Source organism: Oryzias melastigma, linkage group LG21 (assembly GCF_002922805.2).
Source record: "Oryzias melastigma strain HK-1 linkage group LG21, ASM292280v2, whole genome shotgun sequence".
NCBI classification, from domain to species: Eukaryota; Metazoa; Chordata; class Actinopteri; order Beloniformes; family Adrianichthyidae; genus Oryzias; species Oryzias melastigma.
This window is the reverse complement of record NC_050532.1, coordinates 17,838,144-17,866,086: the sequence shown is the minus strand read 5'-3', so window position 1 is coordinate 17,866,086 and position 27,943 is coordinate 17,838,144. Positions and strand designations below refer to the sequence as shown.

At 37.6% G+C, this 27,943-nt stretch overlaps 2 protein-coding genes across 2 annotated transcripts in view; both read left to right on the top strand.

Annotated features, from left to right (window-relative positions):
- Positions 1-1,447: 1,447 nt before the first annotated feature.
- LOC112155044 (bromodomain adjacent to zinc finger domain protein 2B-like) lies at positions 1,448-26,531 on the top strand. The gene is given in 37 exon segments (XM_024286416.2): positions 1,448-1,694; positions 6,781-6,862; positions 9,589-9,735; positions 10,689-10,841; positions 11,054-11,188; positions 11,425-11,585; positions 11,677-11,841; positions 12,722-13,258; positions 13,819-13,865; positions 13,945-14,282; positions 14,963-15,220; positions 15,796-15,856; positions 16,854-16,962; positions 17,083-17,184; positions 17,440-17,644; positions 17,798-17,890; positions 17,976-18,037; positions 18,187-18,252; positions 18,912-18,977; positions 19,119-19,163; positions 19,245-19,271; positions 19,536-19,601; positions 19,755-19,895; positions 20,207-20,461; positions 21,526-21,749; positions 21,859-21,933; positions 22,024-22,189; positions 22,353-22,491; positions 22,571-23,118; positions 23,301-23,514; positions 23,599-23,745; positions 23,840-23,988; positions 25,225-25,415; positions 25,519-25,654; positions 25,754-25,956; positions 26,034-26,177; positions 26,258-26,531. Coding segments are annotated over 35 exon segments (5,718 nt in total). The 5' UTR covers positions 1,448-1,694; positions 6,781-6,862; positions 9,589-9,590; the 3' UTR covers positions 26,403-26,531.
- A 665-nt stretch (positions 26,532-27,196) lies between these two features.
- The window catches only part of LOC112155045 (WD repeat, SAM and U-box domain-containing protein 1), a 17,181-nt gene continuing 16,434 nt past the window's right edge, over positions 27,197-27,943 (top strand). The window contains exon 1 of the mRNA XM_024286417.2: positions 27,197-27,701. Within this exon, the coding sequence (XP_024142185.1) occupies positions 27,247-27,701 (455 nt within the window). The 5' untranslated portion in view covers positions 27,197-27,246. The remainder of the gene's footprint in view (positions 27,702-27,943) is intronic.

Here is a 27,943-nt window from a genome sequence, read left to right as displayed (position 1 = left end):
TTATATAAGGATAATTATTGTCATTTTGGGGATCTCATTATACTTTTTAATCTTGACATGTCATAAAAAAGGGGGACAGAGCATTACACTTTTGTGTGATTAGGATGCTGGCGGAAAAGACGAATGACAAAAAGGGTTTGATGTTTTGATTTTACACGAGGATACTGTCGTTCTTTTTCTTCCTCTAAATCTGTACAATGACATACTCTGGGTATTTCAGGCTTGACAGAAGCCATTAATCCATCATCGCTTTCTACCACCCCCTTGTTTGTGTTCACCCAGCAGCCACATTTACACGTTTATCCCAGTCCTTCCATCAGATTCCTGTGAATGTGGTGACACCAGAGATGGAAAATTAAAAGAGGGAGACAAATCAATGAGCACAGGGCGTTCTCAGGGAGAAAGTAAAAATTTTTTTTAAATGACAAAAGCCGATTAGCTAATGGTTTTTGTGCCCTTTGCATTCGTGTAAAATATTAACACATCAGCTCAACCTCACAGCTGAAAAAACTGTCACTGCAAACAGGCTGCAGAACATATCATTTGAATTACTTACAAGGAATTTCACCTTTCTGAAACATTACTGCTCAAACAAATCAACATTTGAGTTTGGTGTGTATGAATGACAAATCCATCTGTTCTTTAGGGCCACACACTATTGTTGCAACAATAATTTAGTCATTTCTTCATATTTGAATTTTAAACCGTTGAAATTGACTCAAGATTAGTGGTGATGTTTATATGATTCCTGTCTTTTTATGTGTAAAAAAAGGAAGACTAATAATGTTAAATATTTTTGTTGGACGTACACTTTACCCAATGGAAAAAAAATAATCATAATGTTGGTAAAGTGATAGGATAACAGCCTCTCCTCTTTGAAAATGGACATTCAATTTAAAACAAACCAGATGATTTTCTATGAGCAAGAAAGTTAGCAAAACTCAATGAGGAGTGTAGGAATAAGCAGTTACACCTTTGCTATACATTCTATAGAGCTAGGCTTGTTGGAAACAACAGTAAAGTCTGCTTGGTGGGGGTAGTAACTGTAAAAAAAAAAAAAAGATTTCAGTCTGTCCAAAATCTACAGAAATAATAAAGAATGTCTGAGTTATCTTGTGTTTTTTCAAAAAAATACATTAACTCAATAATCAAACACCTTGTACCTTACTCTTCTGTTTCTCTGTTGCCAGAATTTTTTATTTGTCAAATCTAAAAGAGCTAAGAAAATAATTGGGTAAAATGTTTTTGTTTAATCAAAAAAAGTTATTTATAATTTCTAAAGTTAATTATTTGTTTTTCTAGAATTCTATCTAGTTCTTATAGACAGTCAATTGAATGAACTAAGACGCAGTAATTACCATTCACATATACGTCTATGGTACATACAAAATGGTAAAAATAAATAAATAAAAAAGGTTGGATCCACCCCTCTTGAAAATGTTGTGGATGCGCCCCTGACTCCAGCTCTGACCGCACGTGCCTGAGCGCACGCGCGGATGTCACTCTGCCTGAGTTGCTCCGGTGACTGAAAGTGAAGCCTCTTCAGACAGACACCGGCGCGGTCGTCTCCGTCCCTGAAGATTCATTTAATGTTTTCCCTCAGCGACTTCGAGACAGAAGCAAACTGGGAAGTAAGTCGGCGCCTTTTCTCCGACACTTTTACGAGAAGTACACACATCTGGAGCGATAATAAGGTGAGTTTGTTACCCGTATCCAGAGTTCCGGTGGTTTGGTTTAAATGTTTTAGTCAAGAGGGTTAGCTGGTTTAAGCTAGCGGTTTTATTTATTTCTTTTACCAAGTAGGGTCAATGTCTTTATTTAAACTTGCTCATGCTATAATAATAAAAACGAACCACGTTTGTACCAAGTACATTACTTTTGTCGAGGAAATATATTTATAATAAATTGTTAAATATTTAAAACGTAATATGTAAACCTGCCATCATGCTAGTTTTTAAACGACGTAAAACAGATTTAGTTTTTGACCCCCCACCACAGAAAAAAGAAACAAAATTGAACTTGAACACAAAATTAAACATTGGAGATATTGCTTTAGAAAATAAAAAAACATTTTGTATTTCCTTACTGTCATTTGTAGCTGCTATACTTAAGACAATCCCCAACAGCATTAATGTGATTTTTAGTGTTTTTATTTATTTATTTTTTTTTTTTGAAGGGAACTTTGATCCTTTAGTGATAATGATATTCAAGGAGCCAACCACATCATACATTTACAGTTTGAGGGTTTTTGGGTGTATATTCAAACCAATAATTTATATTTATTAATTGTCAGCATGCACTGAGAAGGTGAATAGTTATTAAATGTTTTATTTTGTTATTTTACACCTAAATAATTATCCCCAGATGTTAGATTTTGTTGAAAAAAATAAACCCAGAATAATACTTAAGTTTGAGATAAAAAAACTTCTGAGGATTGGAGAAAACATACTGGGGGGAAAAGATGTCAAATTGTTGTTTCTGATTGAAAATGATGATCAGAAAAGATTGAGTGACTTTTGTTGGATGAAATCTAATAAGAGAAAGTGTATAATTCAGCATGCTTAGGAAGGAGAATGAATTCACAATAGTAATAGGAAAAAAGCAGATGTCACTGTCTTAATGAAATATATATAACAGGTTGTAAAACAGTGAAATGTGACTTAATGAGTTTATGATTTCAATGGGCACACCTGTGGCAGCAGAGTCAGTGTGGAGTTTATGTATTTTTTATGTTTGCACTTGCTAACAATCTATGTTGACCAAGCTCTTCCTGGAATCGTCTTTTTGCCCATTTGGATGATGTAAAAAGGTGTTTAATCTTTAAGCTCTGCTATTACGAGCCTGTTGGAGAATTGGAATAAACCAGGAATACCAAATGATGTATTACCCAATGATGCGTTAGCACCACAGCAGCCGTTTAATTCCAGATTAAGCCTTAAACTTTCATGATGGAGCCAGAACCTTTTTGCACAGAATTACCTCTCCGAGTGACACTTTAAATGTAGTAACATGCCTTTGTTTGTTGTCTGTTATTGGTACAACCCAAATTATTATAACACATTAAAATGATATGTTGACAATTATGGCAGGAATTTGTTTTTGTCTTTGCTCTGTTGCCACATTTCTGATTTATTCATATAATTGGTTAAATATTTTATTGCAAGTTTGTTTGCCTAAAGTATCAAAAAGATAGAACTCATATATTGTAAATATCAAAAAATATAAATTAACCAGATTTTAGGAGACATTTTAGTAAAAATAGATTGTTTTTGTTGAGGTTCGTCATTTATGTGGACTTAAGATACAAGCTAAAAGTTATTTTTTTAGTATTCATTTTTTAACATAATTGATCAATATTCTAGTTTAATTTGACCACCGTATAACAGTTTTGTCAAACGTCTATGACATTTACACATTCTATTTATCTGTTTTTTCCCCCAGCAAAGCTGTATTATAATGTATAAAATTAATGTAATTTGTTTCATCTTCAAATGAAAGCTAAAAAACATACGGATTCTATCTTTAAAATGATCTGATTTTTTAGAGTTCATTCAGATCTGTCTTTGGCCTTTTAAAAGAGCCATAGGGTGAAAAAAATGTTAATAATTATTTCACCCAGCCTTTTGTTCTCGCAGTTTCCACAAGTTTGCACTCATTAATCAAAGATGCATGGCTCCTGCTGAGGGCTGAGCTGCATGTTCATCAATTTGGCAGCCAGCTTTCAGTAAGGAGCAGTGAAAAGGCTCTTAAGACACAAGCATAAATAAATCTGTTCTTTATATGCAAGCCCTGAAGGTTAATGCTGTATAATTTGATGTTCCCTCTTTGTCTGCCGTGATTGATGTTTTGAAACATGTAAGGCTTGACGGTAGTTCCTTTTTGTAGGTCAGTGTTGACACTTTATGATTGGGTGAGCTGGAGGGGAACGGCACTAGGGAGGTGGATTATTAAGAATGTCAGGGAGATTACTGTGTTTCACTCATCTTTCTGGCTGGAAATGCTTTATTTCAAACCTGCAGATGCTTCTCAGATTGAGCTCTGCCTCTTTTGTTAAATGGGCTTTTGCCAGCCTATTTATGCAGATGTGTATTTGTTTCCTCGGAAGCAGATTTTTAGCTAGCTGCAAGAAAACACGTAGATTTTGATTTTGCTAGTGTTTTGTCATGTCAGTGCGTGTTTGTCCAGCAGCTGGTGCGCTACAAACCGCTTTCCGCCTAAACAAAGACTGCCTCAGCATCTTTTTTTATTGATCTACATGCATTAAAAATCTGGTCACCACTGCTGCAAACAGCTCCCATATTTTCTGCAATACCTATACAGCTGCAGCTCTCTTAATCTTTCAAGTTCTTCAAGATCTTACAAGTTAGTTTTTACCTGAAGGTTAGTTTAGTGCACTACGATACAGATGTATTCTGTTGGTTATTAGAAGGGGATTGTTTTAGATTTTTTCATATTAGTGCTATCTTTTATCCTTGCTGCCTCTCATGTTTTCCAACTTTTAGTAGTTAAATGTGCTCAATTCTATGGTTTTCACATGCAGGGTTTCTAGAAAAAACAAATGATGTGCTCAACATTCCTTGGAGCTACTTCTATTTGTTTGATGGGGTAGTTTTTGTTTATGCTGTCATAAATTGATCATTAGAAAGCATTTATCGCTGGGATGTGAGTGGCTCATTAATATATGATGGAGAATCTGTTTAATAATAATTACATTTTTACTATGGATGATAATCCTGACATTTTCATTCATTGTCCTTTCATTCATTACCAGAGTAATGTTCTGCCGTTGTGACATGTTTGCAAGATGTGCAGTATATGAAAAAACGGTAATTGGCTCGAGTTTCTCCTGTGTTTGCAAAATGAGTTTAGCTATGAAAAGATGTTTGCCTGGCAGTCCTAACAGATTGTTAAAAAAATAGTGGGGCTACAAAGTATTCCGTGGCATTAAGTTATTTTTTTTCACTCACAGCACTGCACAGAATTGCAATTATTTAGTCATATCCATCCTAAAGTAAATTAAAAACATTGTTCTTTCGTAATGCTGACATGACAAACACATTTACACCTTGGGTTGTTTTTCTTAACTAAAACTTTGACACTTAAACACCCCCCAATTTAAGAAGTTGCTTTTTGACAAATCCACGTTTTGAGTCACCAGATTAAGTAGTCCAAACAAACAGATCTTGCAGATTCGACATCTCTGTCCATGAAAGATAACTTGCATCAACTGCAGTGAGGAAAAAAAATCTGCTTTCTTTAAAAAAAACCAAAGCCACTCTTTTTGAGCATCTTGATAAATCCAGGATTGATTCAGGATTATATACAAGATCAGTGTTGCCAAATAATTCTATAACAGCAGATAATTAGCAGATAGCAGAGATTAGCAGACATGTTTGCTAAATTGTGTGACTAGGATATACGTAAGAACTGTATTCTTGTGGGGTTTTTTGTTCTAATTTGGATTTCTTGTTTTTGACTTGTTTGACCTGGTGGTTTATCTTCCATAAGTGAGGAAAAAAAAAGAACCACTTTTGAAAATATCTATATGTTGAATATCCACTTAAATTCAAAATAATGCTAAGTTGTGGTGTTTTTTCTTTAGAGAACATCAGACACATTTTGTGGCTGCTCTTACTTCCTGTGGCCTGTTTTACTTGTCAAAGCTATGCTGATATCAGGGTCTTCCAGAAGAAAAACTGATCAAATAAAAAGAGTCAGAGGGGCTAAAAGGAAGCGGCTATTGCAAAATCATTCTAGGAAAAATAAACAAAGCGTTTGGACCATCAGGTGTCTTCAGACAATCAGCAGCAGTCAGGGTGGAGGATAGCTGGATGATGGAGCTCAAGCACCAACTCTACTCTGTAAATGTCAAGATATTTAGCTTGAGAAAAAAAAAAGAGCAAATAATGTTTTAAATATAAGGATTTTTTATAATATAACTAAATCTTTTTGGAAATATGTTCTGTTTTACAATTTAAATTATGCTGATTGTATTATTTTCTCCCATTTTGTTTTAGGGAAAACAACACTATAGATTGTAAAACACAATTGATGACTAAAAAGTAGCACCATGAAGATCATTTCCTCTTAAGGTTTTATTCAGGGCCAGGATTTGAAATGTATTTTAGTTTGAGCAAAGTCCTGCTATGTAATGACTTTGTGCTGCATTATTCTCAACTCTCATTTTGTGACTGTCTAATTAATTCATATATTTATTCTAATTAGTGTTAAGGCTTCAGAGCATGTTTAAACCTCTTGGGGAAGAAGAAACAGTTTATTTTTGGTCTCCTGAGGATTTCAGGATAAATTGCTTTGAACTTATTAGTTGTAGTATGTAAGACTGGAACTGCTTCTTAATTTTGTTTGGAGATGTAGCTCAGTCTACTCCACTTTCTGTGGCTTTTAAAAAAATGTTCCCACTTCCAAACTACTTTAAAAAATGGGTTTATCTCAGAGCTACAAGTGAACTAACAACTTAAAAAATGAGTTTGGCCGTTTTTGACCTGTTATGAACTAGGCTCAAAAAGTGCCAGGTTGTTCTTGTAAAATGTAATTTTGATGAACATATTAAAGCCTAAGATCATTCATCTCCAGATCGGTATAGGTGAGAAATTCGTTATGCATGTTTGCTGTTGTTTTATTGATGAAATTATGTTTTTTACTGACAAACTGCCGTTGGACACTGAGTTTTTCGATATAATCTGTGTTAATAAAAAGAGTGTTTTTAGAGCTACAATCATAGCACTTACCTAAATGGGAGCTTTTCTCTGCACTCTCCAGGGCCAGCACACGGAGGATCTGTGGCGTCAGCACTTGAACAGGTTTGGAGGTGACGTCAAGGTGAATGCTGAGTTGTAAAATGGTAAGAAGTCATTGATATTCTATCTTGGACTCTATAAATTGCTTGGTGGCAGATGGAGTCTCATCCAGGGAAGAAAACTGGCAGTTAGGGAACATTTTTTCTCATGAGCTCTGCTTACTGCAGTGACCTTCTATTGTCCCAGAGATGCTAAGAATGTGAAAAGACAGTAAAAATCTGTTTCTCAAAGTTTCTTTGGACACAGGCAAATAATTAACATTATTATAAAAGAAAAAAAGGATTTGTAGTATTTATGTTAAATTTTAAATCCATACTTTTAAATAAAAAAAATCATAAACAGAAAATTATTTCTTAGAAGAGCAGTTTTGCTGAACTGCATCGGCTTGCTAAACTGTTTTCATTAACACTGTTTGACTTATAATAAATGAATAGCTTTACTTAGAAGCCTCATAATGAAAATGATGTTTTTGCAAATGACATTAATTTATGTAATGGCTCCCCTCATTAAACAGATATCGGAAAATGCAGCTGAGAGAAAATTGAGAAATGCGCTCCGTGTTCTTAAAACAAATCTGATGAACCTGAGGAAAAATGAAGGGAAGAGAGCAAACCGAGCAAAATGCAAATGACGCTCACACACCAGTTTAATATGTATGTTTCAGTTTGATGGCGGATTATATTAGCAGGTCTCATTGTTATGCATTGACCGGCTTCCTGCAGGATAATGAATACTAAATTCACGGAGGCTGAAGAATTATATGGATGGTGTCGAGGGAGAAGCATCAAATGCCCACTATAGATGCAGATTATTAATCAAAATGACACTTGGACATCACATTCATATTCTTTCCCTTCAAGCACCTTTTAACCTTTAAAAAGATTATATAAAAATAGTTTGTCAATTGAGGATCTTTTGCTGACAATGTAATTTAATTCTAGAATGCTTTTACTACAGTACTTAATGCTGGTGTTATGAAAGTATTTTGTAAACCAACTGTTTTACTTTGAGATTATAAGTATTCAGTATATAAAATGGACAAGTCTGCAAAGGAAATTAAACTTTAAGATGAGGTGGATTTGGACACATTTAGCTTTTTTTTGCTGCAAAAACTCACAACTAACCTCAGCTATGCAAATCTGCAGAAGATGCACTTCACTCACGATGATTTAGACAAAACTTCCCATTCAGCAGCTGAAAATCCAACATCCAGTGACTTTTACTTGATATTATTTCATATTTATACCTTGGAGCTGCAGTACCACCACAGATCGCCCTGTGGGCTCTGCTGCAACAACAGTGATGCAAACCCTGCTGCCTTCTATTGATACATTGGATTAACATTGCTTTAAGACTAAAAGGTTCAGCATCACTTTAGGAAAATTGTTTCCTTTTTTTCCACAGAGCAGCATGTTGCAAGGTTAAAACTCTGAACAATCCCATCTTTTTCATTTGTGACCTTCAATCCGGACAGTTCTTGTGTTTCACGGCGCGCAGCTGCTTGAATGGAAGTAGCATCAATAAAGCAGTGGACATATGGATACCGTCGCCTTGAAAGGGACACTTGGGATCTTTTTTATTGCCTCATTTACCACACCGAAACCCCGTTTCCCGCTATCCTTTCTGCGTGATTTACGTCCTGCTCTTTAAAGAGTGAAAGAGAGGAGCTGGAAATAGATCAGATCTGTCATAGAGATGTTTACCTTGATCCAGGTTGTGGAGTTACCTCTTGTTGTGTTGACAGTTGGCATAAAGTTAAAATACTCTCATCTGGCATGAAAGCTGTTCTTCCCTTTCTTTCACATGCTTTTTTAAAAAAGAAATCTCCTCGAGTTAATTATTACACGTAACAAGAAAAAAAGTATTAATTTCTTTGAAATACACAGTCAAGTAATGTCTTTGTAAAAGTCGCTTTTCTGAAATCTTTTAATGTTTTAAAACAGAATTCATTTTGTTTCTGCAATATTGAGCAAATGCAATTTTTTAAAAAGAAAAGTACTCCTTAGCTGTCTCAAACAGTTTAGGAGACTTGAAGACAGCCTGATATTTATTTGTTAAATTATACAATATATTCTGCTAAAAGCACAAGAAGATACAGAAGACTTTTCATTATATTAACAAAAGAGGAATACAATACCAAGTGTTGTGTTGCTCTCTCTCATAGTTAAATCTTTGTCAGGTTATTTCTGAAATAAAACAATCAAAGCTTTTTAAGGCTTGTTGTTTTTAAGTACAGATTTGGACAAGTTCTGAAAAATGAAGCACCGGTCTCTATTCATTTATTTTTTTTGGTTTGTATGTCTCCATAAAAAAGCTAGTTATAGTCTGCATAGAGTTGTTGTAATTTATCTATATATTTTTTTTTTATCTGGAATTGTTTTAGCATCTTAGTTGTGTTTTTATTGTTATTTAAGGCACCTTATAAATCAAATAAACTTAAACTTAAAAAGCAAATACTTGATATAAGCACCATCATTTATCTGCATTAATCTGTATATTTGCTGACTTTTTGTTCAATGATCAAACAGCAAGTTTTATTGAATATTAATAAAATTATTCAAGGCAGGAAATGCAAGTTAACATTAAAACATCAAACTCAATTTCTTCAATTAAGACATCAAAAATATTGCAGTAAAATCACCATCGATCACTGGGGCATTAGATCCCAGCTAGAATTTTGCAAGCTTTAACAATAATTCCTTGATTCCCCCATTTCTTTTTTTTTTCTTCTCAGAGTCTTTTCTAACTTGTTGATTTTATAATTTGACAGATATGGAGTCTGAAGAGCATCTAGTGTTTCCCATCCCAGCGTTATCTGATAAACTCTCGTCTTCGAGCAGCTTCCCAGCTCCACCCCAAACCCTCAACACCCAGAGGAGCTTATCTTCTGAAGAAAACGTCCCTTCTGCCATCTGTGGTAAAAATAAATACTTTGAAAAAAGGACACAAACGAATATATGCAAAACTAACTCTTATGGACAGTAATTTGTTTTTTGGGTCAGTGTGAATAAAAAAGATATATTAATGAATCTTAATTTTTATAGTATTTTATCTGAGATATTATAAAGTGTTTTGCACTTTTTTAGTATAAATCCATTAAATTTTAGCCACCAAATGCTTTAAAAATACAAGATGATGAATTAAAGATGCTTCCCCCTCTCGTCCTTCACAGTTTCAGACCATTCTAATATGAAAGAGAAAGAATGAATAAATTCTGTCAGTTTAGAAACCCACACGAGTCCTTGAGGATTTCTCTTGACAACCTTTTTGCTCCAGTTTATCTCTGGTGAAACGACACGCCTGTCAGCTTCACGCTGTGACTGCAGCCGCCAGCTTCCCTCAGTCCTGTGAAAACTAATTGTGGCCTGGCCAAAGCCATTATGCACAGAGCGGCAGTGATGCAGAAACTGTCAGATTATCCCTGACCACAAAAATTATGTGCAAATGTACACACCGTGGGATGTCATTTCTTTTGTTCTCGCTAAAACATCAGCAGAACAGCATTTAACATGTAATAATACCTCTCATTCACACTCCTTTTAATGGACAGAATATGTAATGTTCAAAGCAAATTTAGTTGCATTGATGTATACAATAATAGAAAATACAAAGGTATTTTAACGATTTCTATGAAAGTTTATATGAGATGGAAACATTTCAGTGGTTCAAGTGATGAAGAAAAAGTCAGAATATTCAAAAAACTTCACTTGTCGTATTTAGTTTTTCCTTTTTTCATCATTTTGTTGAATATAGTTTTTAATATATTTTTTTTTCTGCTTCTTTTATTTAATCTGCAGAGTTTTACCTGGAGTCTGTATGTATCTAAGAATTGATTTATGAATTTTCTAAAAGACTTTTCTTCTTTTCCAGGTGAGGTAATACAGAAGACGAAGCTCAAACGTTCAAAAATGAACTCTAATTCTGGGGTCCTCTCATCGACTTCTGGTCGGTCTGACTTTGGAGGCCTTGGAAGTTTGGATTTACCAGCCCTGGCTGCTCATTTACAAATCGGCACATTTAGAAGTAAAAAAACATTCAGTATTATTTTATAGAGATACTTTATTTCATGTTGTTGTTGGAAAAATCAGAAAAAAATTACTATAGTTCCATTTTGTCATAAAATCCTAAGCAATTTATAGTTTGAATTATACATTTAGTAGGTTGTTGTGAGATTCTTAGTAAATCTTGGTCGTTTATACCTTTACATTTATTTGTGTTTCTTGTTTTTCACTCAGACTGGTGGCAGCCGACAGCAGCACACACTAATGAAGCAGCAACTGCCTTTTTATCCCCATTTCTGGGTCTACATCCTGTTTTCCTATCCACCTTTGACAAGCTCGGTCCTGTGGCTTTACAACCACATCCTTCAGGTACCATATTATTTTTAATTATACTTTTCTAGTTTTTGTAAATCTCAAAAAACATGTCAAAATGTTTGTGGTCTAAAACGAAAACAACAAAAACAGTTATATTCATATGATATAAATGCATGAATACTTACTGAAAACTGCAAGAAACAATATGAAGCAAATGTATGTTGACTGTTTGGTGTTGTTTTGTTTTTTTAATCTCTGTGTTTCTTACTAAATGTGTTTGTTTTCCTAAGGCAAACGGAAGAGGACAGAAACGTGCTTACCTGCTGTGAAGCCAGCTGTTAACGTAACCTCATCAGCAGAAATACTCAAAAAAGAAAAAGCTGAAGTCAATGGACGACCCATTCTTCAGAAGCAAGTTCACCAGAAAACCGTTCATAAACCCAAAGAACAGGTTCATATTTGTTCAGTCTTATTTTTTTATACATACATGTTTAAATGTTATTGACTTTTTGCCTGTTTTACTGCTTTTCTATGATTGCAAGCGTTTAAAAAGACCCCCGACTTGTGTCAGTCGCTGCCAGTCAGGTTCCCTGACGGACAGCTCCACTGATGCTGAGGACAGCAGCAGCAGCAGCAGCAGCAGTGATCCTGACGACGAGGAAGACGATCAGAGCAGCGACAGCGAGGACTCTGTTTCTGAACAAGAGGTAAATTTGCTACAATATAGAATATCTACCAGACTATTTAGGGGCTGAAAAGTCAGCTGGATCTGTGCTTTTACTTTTAAGATAATGAGGATAAATGAGCTCGTAATAAAAAATGTCAATATTCCAAGAGAGAAAAGTAAACTGTGCCAGTTATGGTGGGTGTTTGTGCAACACATTCCCGAGTCGTCACACATTGACGTATGGCTAAGAACCCTTGCCATCAATAATTGACCTTTTGGGTGTCCTCGACTCGTCACTTTTTGGACGTACTGCCTTTTCCAATGACATCAGGGCTTCCCAACCTCCGGGCTACAAACTGACACCGGACACGGATCGCACCCATACCCTAACCTGGTACTGGATGTGGTACCAAACATGTACCAGGTTAAGGTTAGAGTTAAGGTACATTCACACAGGGCGCAATTCGGGCGTCGGAGGCGTCAAGTTTCAATGTTAAGTCAATGTAAAGACGCATGGTTTCCGGAGACTGTCCCGGTAATTGTTGGGCGAAGGATACACGCCAGCCTGTCACAGAACCCATGGAGCTGGAGCGATCGGCCCTCTACTCTAGCCAGCTGCCAGGTGGACAGCTTAGGAAACTCTGCTGCCTGAGGTCTGGTAGAGTAGGCGAACGTCCCTACCCAGGATCCGCCGCCGCCCAGGCAGCCGGGCAAACAGAGAGCCACTCGTGCATTAGGGTACCGAGGACCAGCCCGAGCCTGGATACTGGATTTAACGGGAACAGCCACCATGACAAGAAAAACGCACATTTTTGACACAGAGGGGTCCTTAACCAAACGTCAATATGTGACGACTTGAGAATGAGAATGTGTTGGTTTGTGGTTTGCCTTCTCATTGGTTTATTTGTCCTCCTACTCAGTTGCTGACACACAGCACTAACAAGAAGAGAAGGAAGAGACCCGAATCTGTGGATGGAAATGCTGCACTGCAGAGCCATCATCACCATGTTCATCATCTCCACCATGATTCTGTTGCCGATCAGCCTCACTCCACAGAGGTGGAAGACCAGCAGCACGTCAGCGTCATACAGGCCACGGGACCCGCACTAACCACACAAACCCATCAGGAGATTAGTCCACTTCCGTACAATCCTCCACCCATCCCATCTTCTTTCATGTCTAAACACCATGCTGGTCTTCATTCAGCAAGACAAAGCTCTGCCTCTTCCTCCTCTTCTTCTGCGAAAACCTTCACTCTCAGTTCAGCCAACCAACCTTCCTCTCCGTACTCCTCACATCCACCTCTTAGCTCGCCCAAATCCCTCTCCCCGACTTCCTTAACCGAACAGATAAGTCTCTTGACCTCAAAAGAACTCAAACGGACACCTGAAAGTGTTGATCACATGAAGGATGTCTGTAAACGCTCATCACCGATGAACATCAAAAAACAGCAGCGGGTGGGTCATGTTGCCTTTTCTTGTTTTCCTCAGCATGTCTCCACAACTGAAGATAAATGCCTAACTCTTGTTTTGTCATTGTTATTCATGAGTGTCTGACCCTTACACGTCTTCAAGTGACAATGTGGTTATCTCTGCATGGAAATACTTCACAACAATGACAAGCAATTAGCTCTGTTGTGCTTTATGAGGAGGAAGACTCTGGCCTCTTCACAAAATTCACTTATTATCATTCTGTGACAATGAATGGAGCAACTAATGACAAAAAAGGGTTTTTATTCATATATTGGCTTTGATTGCCAGAGTTGAACAAAAGCTTCACACAAAAGATGACAGCTAGTTTTCATCTTAGTGACACTAAGCCCTGCAGTTTGAAAGCACACTTTCAGAACGGCGTTCTCGTCTTCATTGCAAATAACAGCCTTCAATCTGTGTTTTCAATGTCTTCATTTGTGCTGCAGCCTCAGTTCCCTTCATTTACAGTAATATTGTTTGAGTGACAGTTTGTCTAATTGCTTCTTTTCACCGTCCTGTGACTCACGAGGCGTCTCTGTTTACAGCCGTCTACGAAGCGGACTTCCTCTGTTCCAACGAAGAGCCACTTCTGGTATGAAACTTTCTCATCTAACTTTTATTTGAAGTCGCATAAATTTGCCAAATATTTAGAATTTTTCCAAACCCAACAGTGATTCAAAGCTGTTCCTTGGATGGATGCAGGACGAGGTTCAAGATGCTCCTTTGGCTCTGATCAAAAAAGCTCGCAGCCAGAACTACAGCCCCCTTCATCCCCCTGTCATAAACATAGGCATCCAACACAGAGATACGTTGAATGCTTCATTGTTGAAACCCTCCGCCTCAACACTACCACCACAATCTCAGAAGACTAACGCGACTCTGAGTGGAAAGAAAATCAAATCATCCAGTTCACCTTTAAATTTAAGCAAAAGTGCTAAACCTTATTTGCACTGCAGAAGAAATTCTTTAGGAGACCATGATGATGATGATTCTGGGAGTAACCTTTCAGGTAAGATGGACTTTTCTCCTTTTATTTAATTTTAGAAGAAGTTGATTAATATCTCTGACACTGTAAGAGTTTGTTTTGCAAATTAATAGATTTGTTCTTGATAACTGTGATTCTAGGCACTTGAAGTCCAAACAGTATAAAAATATGAAAAATGTTTTTTTTCCCTTTCTTATGAGTAGAAAAATCTGCCAATTTAACTAATAGAATTTTTCTTGGTGAGATTTCTTAAGTAAGTTGGGATGTCCTGCCCTTTTAACACAAAATGTAATCTTATGATCAGTGAAAACTTATATTTTGATATTTTAAATTGCACAATTTAAGATAAATTTGTCTCAAAATTACGAGTCCAATAAAACTTTCCCCTTTCCCTAAATCAAGCAAGTTGTTACTTGAAACAAGACCATCAGAAATACATGTTTTGCTTAAAATTTGTGTGTAAAATAAAAGAAACATGTTTTAATTAGAGACAACTCTTAGAGTATAATGTTGAAGATCAAATCACTCAACATGAAATACAAGATTTACTGTCTTAAACCAAGTCTTTACTGAAAGGTTACTTGTAAGTTGGTTTTGTCTAACAAGATATTTAAGGTAGAAACTAGACAAAATACTTTGTGCGATTTTGTGTTTTTGCAGTAAACTCTGTGCCTGATGAACTCTGAACTTCTTTGACCCCTCAGAGATCAACCCTGACAGTGTCTCCGAAGGATCAGAGGAAAGTTTGGGCACTAGTACTGCTGGGACTCTGCTGAAACCAGACGACGCTTCGCTCTCTAGTCATGGAGATATTTTAACCCCTTCAGTACACCACCTATCCCTAACTAAGACCTTCATAAAGCCTTTAGTTTTACAAAGTAGTGACTTTTTTAAGTCCATCACAACTACTGGAGTCTTGAAACAACAAAGTGCTCCACCGCTCACCTTTGCAACAATACAAGGTAGATGATTTTATATATTAAGTTTAGGGAAACAAAATATAAAAAACTAGATTGAGCTTTTTTTAGTCAATTTTTTGAATGTTTTTTTTTCATGTTGTAAAAATGATTTGCCATCAGTGATATTTGTCTGGAAAATATGTAATTTGTTTTAAAAAATGCAAAAGAAGCTTACAGAGCCTCTAACTTTTTAATAAAACATTTATTTGCTTTTACTTTAACAAATATTAGAATTCAAAATGACATCAAATCAAGACTATCAAAGTTCTTGCTAATAGGTTGTGATTCATGATTATTAACAGGTGCTGCAATTGCTTTTTTTTTTCAAGAATCAACAGTTTTTTCATCATTGTCTCCATAGGTTTCTCTATTTGCTCTTTTCTTTTTTTTTACTTTATATACCTAAAAATATTTTAAATATAAGGACTTTGATGAATAAAGCAAGTCTTCATGTCTGTTTTTCTCATCGTTTATAAAGAGGATGGCGTATATATATATATTAATTTTTTTTTTTTACTTGTAGACACTTTTATAAATGTGTTTGTTTGAATAAGAAGATCACTGATTCTTTTTTTAAGGATCTGGGATGAAGAAGCGAGTCACAGATCAGAGAACTCTGCAAGTACCTCTCGAGTTTGGGTAAGACATAATTCTTTCACATAACCAATGCTTAAAGTTATCGAGTAAAAAGTCTTTGTGAATTCTACTTAGGTTTAAAAGCCCAAAGTTAACATTTATATCATACATTTATGTATTTGTAAACATACAAAAAAATTTAAGGTTAAAACACGAAGGAAAAAAATGACACAAAAGTATAAACAGTTTTAGATTTGGGTTTTGATTTGGAAAAAGTTTATTTCAAGCAATCAAAAGAAAAATAAAACTAAAGAAGACAAACAAAAGAAATATATTTACAGAGAGATATATCAAAATAAGGATAATTAGTCCTAAATTGATAGAAAATATACATACACATATCCACATGTAAATAATTCAATTATAATTACTTTTATTCATCAATAGATTAATTAGCTCTTATGCATACAGAACATGACGCATTGAAACAATTAAATATTATGTTTGTCAAAAGGAGTTCACTTTATTGTTTTGTAAGTTATTGACATTTTATACTAATTGAAAAAATTATAATTATGTCATAAGAAAAATCATACATTTTGTTTTCTGTTTTCTACTATAAATGCATATCGAAACAGTTTTTAAAGGTAGTTTTTTAAGGTTTGTCTGCTGTAGCAGTGGACCTCAGGAATATCCTGACTCACCTTTTAAGTTCTGATTTAAAAAGTGAGACTCCCAGGAGTGAGGACTTCAAAGAGGTTCAGCATGAACGCCTTTCTACCTTCAAACTCTGCAGTTAAATGAGAAAAATATTTCATTTTCAGTTAAGTTTTTGTTTCAACGTTTTAAAGGAAGTCAGATTCACAAGTTTGTATTTATTTGATGTCGTTCTGTCTGTAATGAGTCTCTTTTCTATGAGGGAGTCCATATCTGCTCTTTCAAAGTGCTGTCAAAGCCAGCTGTGATCCTTCACTAAAGTGATCACAGTAGACGGCAAAGCTACATGTTTTACAGCAAACCTTTGTATTAAAGGGGTTTGGTTGTTTTTGTTCTTGTTGAGGTGGAGAAGAGAGACCCGCATCAGGGCTGTGGCGGGGCATCTGCAGGGGGAGGTGGCTTACATCACTCCCTGTGGAAGGAGACTGCGTCAGTACTCTGACATTATGAAGGTAAACCAACAAAACCCAACTTTTCTTTGAAGATAATGGAATTTAGTCCCCAAATCTAGAACTCATCACCTGTTTTGTGAAGTGATTGACCGGTTCGTGTTTTCATTCCCATCTTCACAGTACTTAATCAGATACGGGATAACGGAGGTTTCACGGGAGCATTTCAGCTTGAGTGGCAAAGTTAAAGTTGGTGACTTCTATGAAGCCAGAGACGGACCACAGGTGAAAACTTCTCCCTAAGTTACATTTGAACTTTTTAGTAATCCCCAAAACTCGTATTTTTCTAGAAGTTTATTGTAGGTACTACAATTTTCTTAGAAAGACAAAAATGTTCCTGGGTGCAATAATAACTTTAGTATTATAGTTTTTATCTTGTTTCTTGTTGTATGATATTTGTTTCAGATTGATTAGATAAAACGTTTTTTTTAAACATAAATCTGCTCATAAATCCCCTCCCTCCTGCCTGCTACAATCCAGGGTTTGCAGTGGGTTTTGTTGGCTGACAGCGAGATCGCTCCTGTTATCACGGCCATGAATGGAAGGCGGAGAAATGGGGCAAAGTCGGAGCGCCAGCTGCAAGGTGACGGTTCTGTGGCCAAAAACCCTCATCCGGAAAATGTTGCTGACGGCAAAGTCCAAAGTGTCGGCGATGCCAAGTTGTTCCGCAAAATAGAAGCTCAAGGTCAGTTTGCATCGGCTGACGTGAAACACAGCAGTTACAGCTTCAGATTTTAGATTGTCGACTGTGTGTTTGTACTGAACATACTGTTGATGTTTTAAAAAACTCCTTTCTTATCTTATTTTTCCTTTTTTAACTTTGCTAATTTTGTTGCAGAAATTGCTCGACAGGCAGCTCAAATCAAAATGTTGAGAAAATTTGAGAAACAGGCCATGAGACAAGCAGCCAAAGAAGCAAAGAGGCAACAAGGTAAACAGCAGCTGTCTTTAAAGACTCACTTTCAAAATATAGGTTATATATTCATATACAGAAATATTTCTTTTGCAATTTTTAGCAATAATGGCTGCAGAGGAGAGGCGGAAGAAGAGGGAGGAGCTAAAATTTCTTAAACAGCAAGCAAGTTTGGTTTTTTGTACCCTGATATTTAACTTTCTTTTATTTAACTTCTTCAAAAAATACATTTTCTTCCTCACATCCTGCTCTGTCGCATGCCTGACTGAACAGTCCCTTCATTTGACCCTCATCCTTTCAAATCCTGTTTCCAGGAGAAGATCAAGCGCATTCAGCAGATTCGTACCGAGAAAGAACTCCGTGCGCAGCGAATCCTCGAGGTTTGTCCAAAAAAGTTTTCAGCAGAAAGACGTTTAAAGCACTCCATTGATGGGTTTAAAAATATGACCCAACCAACGTCTATTCCTCATTTAGTGTTTTAATCAGTAAATGTCACTAATGCTTAATTGGTTTCTTGCTTAAGGGCCGCTGAATATGGAAATCTTTTCAATCCTTCTTCTTGGAGCTAAAAAAAAAAAAAAATTGTTTCATTAAGTAAGAGGAGGCTGAGAGTTTATTGTGATGAAGAGAAGCACCCACTAACACAAGCGGAGGATTATCATGAATTAAATTTCAGACAAAGTGCCTCACAAGTTGTTCTTAACAGGATTCAATTGGGGCTGTAATTGCTGATAGAATTTGTTCTCAATTCTTACAGCTTCTTAGTGTTTCATTAAAACTCCATCCTTTTTACCCTTCTGTGGTAATGCGGGGTAAACGATTATCTTATTTCCAAAAGACTTTTGTGAATCATTTACTTCACACATTTAAGCTATTTTGCAACAGTCACCTGTTTAAAATCTTGTAGGATTTTTTTTTTTTTAACAATGTGGAGAAATAAATGTGGAAATGTGTATTTGTCTAATAAAAAACTTTTTGTGACATAATTCCTTGCTAGAATAAACAAGGTTTTTTAAATTGTTTTCGTTGCATAAATCAGGAAAAAAGAAAGAGAAAAGAAGCAGCAGCTAATGCCAGAATACTCAGAGCTGTGAAACACAAAAAGGTGAGACGTCTCCGTTCAGATAAATCTGTTCTTTCCATCTCTCCACTCTCTCTGCTATTCCAGTAGTCTATTCAGAACTGATCAAGGGGTAGAAGTTTGCTTTTTTGTTTCTATAATACTCTATTATTTTTGTTTCTTCAGGAGAAATAGATGCAAAAACTTCAAGCCATCATTCAAAAGCAACAGGTTTGTTACTTTCCTAAAGTAAAACCTCTAACCTAAAAGTTTTCAGGATAAATGAGTTTTTTTTCTATCTTGCTCTACTAGGAGCTGGAGAGACATAAACTAGATCTGGTATGAGTATGTGCATGTGCTGTGGTTAAAAAGCTGATTCTGCGTGGTTGTCCTAACCTTCCTTTGCATGTTCTGAGCTCTGAATTTGTTTGTCATCAGCCACCTCATGTCCCTTCATCTAGTAACTAAAGACGTCATCGATTATTAACTCATGGGCTGCATTTAGTTGCATGTTGTGCTGTTTGTTTTGCATAATCCCCCTCATTCTATCTCTTTACACTTAACTGACTATTTTTTAACCGAAATTTGTCTGCATTCTGGCAGGAGAGGGAACGACGCCGACAGCACATGGTCATCATGAAAGCTTTGGAAGCCCAGAGAAGATCAGAGGTGAGGAGCTGCTCACTTTTATTAAAGAATTACTCCAATGAAAGTTGTGTTTTTGGTGTTTTTAACAGGTTCTTTTAGCATATTTTTCTCATGATGGAGGACATATTTAATGAAAAAAGATTGAATATATTTTTTTTTATATTTTTGTGACAGGAAAGAGAGCGGCTAAAAGAAGAAAAACTAAATGAGAAACGGTTAAAAAGGGAAAGGAAACTGGAACGCCGACAAATGGAAGTGGAAAAGGCAAAAGAGCTGAAGAAGCCAAAAGAGGACATGTGTTTAGCAGATCACAAGGTACTCACAGGCTTTAATGGGACTTTAATGTCTGACACTAAACTTTTCTGTCAACTTTAAAAGAAGATCATTTCACTTAGAGCTTCTGTGGATTTAAAATGTCTGTAGACAGTGCCACCCAGTGGTTACTTGTGGTATTACTTTAAGAATTCTAAGAATATTTGCAGCAGATAAATGCAGAGAAGTAATACATCTGTCTGAAACAAGAACGTCTTAACGTTGATGTGTAAAATCCTAATATTTTTCTGAAGAAAATATAACATTATTGTTGTTTTAATTCCCACAAAAAGTCATAATTGATTTCTCTCCAGCCTCTTCCAGAGTTATCCCGTATTCCTGGTCTGGTTTTACCTGGCAGAGCCGTCTCTGACTGTCTGATGGTTTTGCACTTTCTGTGCAACTTCGGCGAGGTCCTGGGACTGCGTTTGGATTCAGGCATGCTCACCATCGGAAGCCTTCAAGAGGGGCTTCTTAATATCGGGAACAACATGCGCGTGGTGCAGGACCTGCTGGTCAGCCTGCTCTCTGCTGCTGTGCGTGACCCGGGTATACCTGCAGGGCACAAGGTGAGTCTGCGGTGGTTGTTGTGCTGGGAGTTTTGACATATGCTCATATATTTGCTGAAGCCTTGAGTTTTTACACTTATGTTTATCTGGGTTTGAACAGAAAAAGGCCTCTTGTTGGAAAATAACTGTTGTGCTTCAGCTGGAATCAGTAATTCCAGATTCCAAGAACGCCAATGTTGGTGAAAGGAAAATATTCTATTTTATTGTATTAGAACAGCCTATTTGATATAAGTGATGTTTCCTTCATGTTCAAACACAAATCTTAAATAAAAATTGTTTGGATTTGCTGGAAACTCTCTATAAGAATTCAAAAGATTAGAGAAAACTGAGAGGAATGCTCCAACATTGATCATGTTTGTCAAATATTTGCCATATTTAGGAGTAACAAATCAAAGTAAATGAATGAGTCATTGTTACAGATAAAGTACTCTACAATGCCATCAGTGAAACCAAAGTTCTTTGCATTAAGAAGAGAAAAAAAAACTAAATTAACAATTTGAGAAAATAAGAACAAAGTTGAAAATAAAGGCAAAAAAATTACAAAAAACAGTAAAATATAACAAAAAAAACACCTATAGTTGTGTCTTTTTAATAAGAAATACTATAACTTTATTTAGCAGCAGACTTTTACAATAAAAAGTGTAAATACTTGTGATGGATTTTTTCTGAAATCGGAGTCTGCTTAAAGATTGAAAAACAAATTAAAAAAAATAGTTCAAAAATGTTTCAATATTTGACATTTTGTCACATTGGAACATTGAATATTTTATGTACCAATCTTCACTGGTGTTCTGCTTTTTTATTCTCTTTACACTCAAAATAGTTTGCGGATAATCGTCGTTTTAGCTAAAGACTTGTCATTCGAGGTACAATCTTTAAATAACAACTGTTATCAGTCAGTGTGTGTCACAGTCCCGTCAGGAAGAAACAAATACTTGAAAATATATTTGTGTCTTAGATATCTTCATTAACTTCCTGCCTAGAAGACGCTTATAGTACAGAAAGGGTTTGTTAAAGGTCTTAAAACAAGTTCTAATTTCATGTCTTTTTCCGTTTTTGTTAAGTGCAAAACCATCCTGGGAGAACATCTGTCTGATGTTGAGATCGACAGAGACAATGTGTCTGAGATCCTGCAGATCTTCATGAAGAGTCGCTCTGATCAGACCGATGTGGCGGCGCTCGCCGACAGCCTGAAGACGACGGCCTTTCAGGCTCACACTCCACCGCAGAAGGCCCTTATGTTAGCTTTTCTGGTCAACGAGCTCTGCTGCAGTAAGGCGGTGATCGGGTGAGGGCCCTCACGTCTTCTGAAACTCATGCTAGTATCTGACACTTCCTTCTGATATCGTGAGCTGAAAGTTGCTTTAAATTGAAACTGTTATGTGTGATGTTGTCAGTGAGATCCACAAAAAAATGGATTTCATAGCCAATCTGAAGAAGGAAAAGTGGATCATCGAAGAAAAGCTTCGCAAGTGAGTCAAAGTGGGGCTCCCTGACTTTATCTGGAGATTTTGAGCTTCTTGTTGGAATGAAGAACTACCAGCAGCCTCTTGTTTTCACAGACTGAGAATAAAGCCCAGCAGTGCAGGAGGAGAGCAAAGCCGCGCTGTTACCAACCGCTGTGTCAAAAACAAAGGGAGCAAAACAGAAGATGACAGTGAGGAAGAGGAGGACGAGGGCAATGACAGTGAAGACCAAGGAGACAATGATGAAGAAATAGTGTCCGAGGTAAATGAAGAGACTGACAGAAATGTAGTTAGAAAATGGATGTTAGTTTCTGAGTATTTCTTTATTGTTTTGAATCAGGAGCAGAAAGATTTTTTTTTTATTTTGGCTAAAAATTGCATAATCATAATTAAAATACCACTCATATTTTTCTGTCCCTTTGTAGATCCAGAGGGAAATCAGACAGAAATTGTTTGACTCCTCCCACTCGCTGCATTCAACAATGATCGGCCAGGACCGATTCAAAAGACGCTACTGGATCCTTCCACAGTGTGGTGGCATTTTTGTTGAAGGCATCGAGAGCGGTGAGGTTAAAAACCAAAAGGGATAACACAATGTTTTTTTTTTGTGTGTGTAAAGCTACTGCAGTTCTTTTGTTTTCAGACCACGAGGAGGCAGAGAAGAAAGAAGGAATCCAAACCGATGCTCAACCGGACACCATCAAAGTCACGGATGAGCCATTCATCCCAGATCTCACCTCCGACATTTACAGACTAAAGTCCGAGTTTGAGAACAAAGATGTTTCTCTCCAAAAAACAGAAAAATTCCCAACCAAACTGGAAGCCAAAAGCCATCCAGATTCAGGTGTCAGTGGTCAAAGCAGTCATTCTCCTGCATTTCCTCCACATCCCACCTCCCAGATGGAGGGCCCGCCTCTGCTCAGCCCCGTGCAGCTCCAGAACTTTAACTGGATGAACCGCAGCCCTCCATCCATCCTTCCTAACGACCAGCCGTCCAAAATATCGACTGATAAAAGCAGCGGGTGGTTCAGCCTCCTGCCTCGCTCCCCGTGTGGCGCCTCCTCTGTGACGTCTGACTCCTATCCATCAGCCTGCTCCTCTCCAGAACCAAACAGGACCGCAGTCTTCCCTTTCCCTTACCCCCCAGCAGCAGACACCAGAGCTGCAATCGATAAATCCCCCGTGCCTCAGGTTGGTGCACAGCAAGAAATGGATCCTTCTTCCTGCATCCAACAGGATTATAGGTTTCTGAGAAAAATATTCCACCCAAATTTTAGGATTCTTTCATGAGAAAGACAGAATTTCTTGCAGTTTTTAATATTTTGTGAAATCAAACTGATTATAATATGAAATGTTTGCCTCACTCCTCCCAGCAAGTGAAGTCTGACATTCATCAGGGGGGACCGACACTCTCTGATGAGTTCAGCTCCACAGCAAGTCCCAGCCTGTCCTGCTCTGGCACGTCTCTGCCCTCTCCGCCTGTAGAGGTTGATGGAGACCGAACCCCCAACCCAGAGCTGCTGAGAATCCAGCCAGAAGAGGCGACAGGGAGTCGGGATCACTCCTGTCCTCAGCCTATCCCGGAAGGTAAGATTAAAATACAAATGAGGGAGTGAAACTTGTCCGTTTCTCTTCTAAAAAAAGTGTTGTTTGATCTGTGTGTGCTGGCAGAGATGCTGCATGGATGGTGGAAAGTGTCAGATTTGGAGGGTCTGCTGAAGAGCCTCCACAGCCGTGGCATCAGGGAAAGAAGTCTGCAAAAACAGATCCAAAAACACAAGGATCATCTGAGCCGGCTGTGTGCCAACACCACAGGTGGTGAGTCCACTTATTCACACTGACATAAGCGGTGATGCAATAAACAGCTTAAAAACAGTGGATAAAAAGTGATTCAAAGTGTCTTTTGGATCAGGACTTGAAGGCGTGGAGCCCGGAAGGTCTGACTTCTACAAGAGGATAATAGAAAACTGGAGTGTGGAGCAGAAGGCCAAAGAGGTGGATGTCTCTCTGCTGCAGCAGGTCAAAGCTCTGGAAAGAAGAGTCCTCTCTGCTGACGTACAGGTTCGGATGCATCGCCTCTTATTAGGGTTTTTTTTTTATTCACCAAAACATTAAACATGGCAAAGACAATTTTAAATGCAAAAAAAAGGATTAAAAAAACATTAGATTTTAAAAATCAAAGCAAAATTCAAGAAAAATTACACGAAATGAAATGTTAAAAAAGAGAATATAATAAGAAACTAGGAAAGGTAGGTACTAAGGGACATCACTGATTGGATGATGATATTCAGTATCGCTTCATGCCAAATAACTTTAGGTTGAAAGGATGGACAAACGTCATAACCCAATCATCGATATCCCATAGTTTTGTTCTTTCAGTCTGATTTCTGGAAGGTACTTCTGTTTTATTTTTCTGTTTCATTTTTACTTTTGGAAATTGTGTTTCGTTTTTGGGGAATTTTGATTACTAAAAATCAGTGTTGTGTGTAACGAAATCTCACGGGTCGGATCATGTCATGGTTTTAGGGTCACGGTTCGCCTTATTTTCGGTTTAGTAAAATAAAAAAAAAACAGAAAAAAACAAGAAGATAAAAGCCTAAAATTTATTTTTTTAAACTTTAAAACATATATTTGACAAAACGTATAAAGTACTTCAAAGCATAAATATACAGTCATACATCTTTGAACATAAACAAAAATGTAAAAACATGTTATCTCTGATTACATTTACATGTCTTGAGACAGTTTACAAAAAACTGAGAGAAAAGAATGCTTAATATGCAACTTTACCTTGCCCCACTCCCCACTCCCCAATGTCCAAATAAAGCAAAATCTTAAATGAATAAGTTAAAATTTTACTTTTTTTATATATTAATTGTAATATTGAAAATAACTGTGGGGACATTTAAATATTTTAAAAAATTATTATTATCTGTAGTACATGTGGAGATGATGCACAGCCACGCCTGGTTTTCCTGGTGATTTTTGATCCTTTTGGCTTGCCATACTGCCTTCCCCTGTTGCAGGAGCAGTGACACAGCTGCTCCCAGACACAGACACGTGTACCGATGCTTTTATTCAGCTCTTCAAAATAAAAAAAACAGATCTTTCAGTATCTGCTTCCTTCATGACAAGTTTACCTTCCAGAGGGAGGTTGGTAATCCGCTGTATATATGTGGGGCGAACTGTAGTCAGTGATCCATACGGACCACGGATTATCTGGGACCCATTACACCCCTAGGCATAATAAACTCATTAGTTGGTGTCGTTTCCTCATTTCACTGCTGTCCTCATCAGGATGGGACGTCCCCTGAACCCCCGTCAGACTGTATGTTTCTGGGCTATCATGAGCACAAGCCCTCATCTATGGAGATCAGGAGGCAGAGAGAAACCAGCCAAGAGGACGGTCCCGACTCTGTAACGGGACAGGCCAACAATCCTCTTGCTAAAGCTGTCGCCAGGCTGGATGAACTGGAGAGGAACATAAAGTACCTGAGATCTTTATCTTCATACAGTCTAATCACAAAGCCTGTGCTCATGTCAGGGTTGTTTCAGCTGAAAAAAAAGTGTTCTGCTTCTTTGTCCTCACAGCCATGCGGCAGCAGCTGATTCTGAGAGGAGAGTGTGGCACAAAGCTCTCAGCCAAGTCCGCGCCTCAGCCCAGCTCTCTCTCTGCATTCAACATCTGAAGAAGTCCGTAGTTTGGGAACAAGCCGTCAAGAGAGCGGTGAGTTCCGCTTGACTTTTGTGTGGAATGACTGACTGGACCACTTTTGTCTCTGACAAAAGACAATCAAGTTTTCTGCTTCTGGGTTGTGTCATTCAGGAAAACAGCAGAGCTTCACACCATAGAGATCTGCAGAGTCAAACAGCTGGAGGAGGACTGGAACAAAGCTGCCAGCTTGCTGCAGCTGGAAAGCTCAGCATGGAGGCTGCCAGCAGCAGAAGAAGTGGGCAAAACAATCCTGCTTCCTGTTACAAAATAGCCCAAATATCAAAGGATGACAACAGCCAGCTGGCAGTGTGCAGGTGTGTTCAGCATAACTGTCTGCGCTCTACCTGTTTGTTATTTTTGCTCCGTTTTCACCTGCTCTAAATCCCTCCAGAGTGCTCCTAGCTGAGCTGGAGGCTCACAAAGATGCCTGGCCTTTTCTCACACCAGTCAACCACAAAGTCATCCTCGGATACAGGAAAGTCATCAAGAGGCCCATGGACTTCTCCACCATCAGGAGGAAGCTCAACAACAACCTGTACGTCTTCCTCTTCCAATTCTGCGCTCCTTTTCCTCATTTTCTGATGGTCTATTTAAAACAGTATTTTTCTGTTGCAGGTACTTCAGTCTGGAGACTTTCATGGGTGACGTCAACCTGGTCTTTGATAACTGTGAAAAATTTAACGAGGATGACTCCGAAATTGGACGGGCTGGACACAACATGAGGAAGTTTTTTGATGAACTTCTACAGTTGAAAAAATGAATAAATAAATGACTCCAGTGTGAACTTTTTAATATGTTCGGACTGTCTGTGGTGCTAAAGAAACATTTCACTTTTTAATTTAAATTGTTTGCTTTGATACTAATAAAAGATAAGCCGTAAAAGTTCTAATATATATGGTCAAATGTTCTTTCTTTGGGAATAAAAATGCCATTAAATCAATTGTATTCTTAAGTTTTCTTTCAAATACATAAGTTTATCTGTTTTGGACTGTACTGTCAAAAGTACAGCCTCTTGTTCTGTTTTTGACAGTCCGGTCCAGAAGGATCCATGTGCTTATATAATTTATAATTTTATCTAATTATCTCAATTTGTGTAACTTGCATCACTGTCAATGACTTATAATTCAGTTGTGAGCTCTGCAGTTCCATGCATGTGCGACTAAAGAGTGATGCACGTCACAATGCGGTTCTTCTCCATCCCTGGACCTGAAGAGCTGCTGCAATGCTCAGTTTCTAGGTGCTCTATTGTTGCTTTGGATCAGCTGATCCAAATAATCAGAAGTATTGTTAGTTGAAAACGTTATAGGTTCTAGAGGTCCATTGATCTGCAGGCCTTGATATGATAAGCTGGACCTCAGTTTAGGGGTTAAATGTAAGGACTAAGGATTTAAGGTAAATAGAAAAGCTCGTTAGTGGATTAAAAATTCTATATTTTTATATAAATTGAATAATAATAAAAAAAAATCATCATAATAATTCCTTATTCATATCAAACCCAGGTCTAGATAATATGTGTAATTGATAATTGCTCATTACTTGGTGAAGACATGATCAAAGTCCAGATCAAAGCAATAACTGCGTCACGTGACAGATAACAGGCCTTCATGAGGGCAGGAAGTAAACAGTGTCACACGTTTGAAGCAGGTCTCCTCTCTGTCATGGTGTCTCTCCTTCACACCCTCCGGGACCACACGGACGAGGTCCGGTGCTGCGCCTTCTCCCCGTCCCTGCTGGCGACGGGCTCCGGAGACAAAAGCCTCCGCGTCTACAGCACCGACGCCGGCTTCACGGAGCGGCCGTTCTCCCCGCTGACGGCGCACGCGTACGGGGTCCACTGCTGCTGCTTCAGCTCCTGCGGCGGCTTCCTGCTCAGCTGCTCCACGGACGGCCTGGCGCTGCTGTGGAACTCGGGCTCGGGCGAGCTGCTGGCCACGCTGGAGCACCCGAGCCGCAGCCCGCTCCGGGTGTGCGCCCTGTCCCCGGACTCCTCCCGGCTGCTGGCGGGGGCCTGTGACGGCACCGCGGCGCAGTGGGACTTCCGGTCCAGGAAGCTGCTCAGGTGGAAGACTGACAGACACACTTATTTACTTAATTAGCCATCTTAGTTACTCACATATGTATTTATATAATTGCCTAGTTGCCTACTGAATTATTTAGCAATTTATTTATTTATTTACTTACTTAACTACTTAGGTATTTGCATGGGTATTTATGTACTTTATATATATATTTTTTTATTTATCAATGTATTTATTCACTTACTTACTTATATATGTTTATTTACTTACTTAGTTACTTATT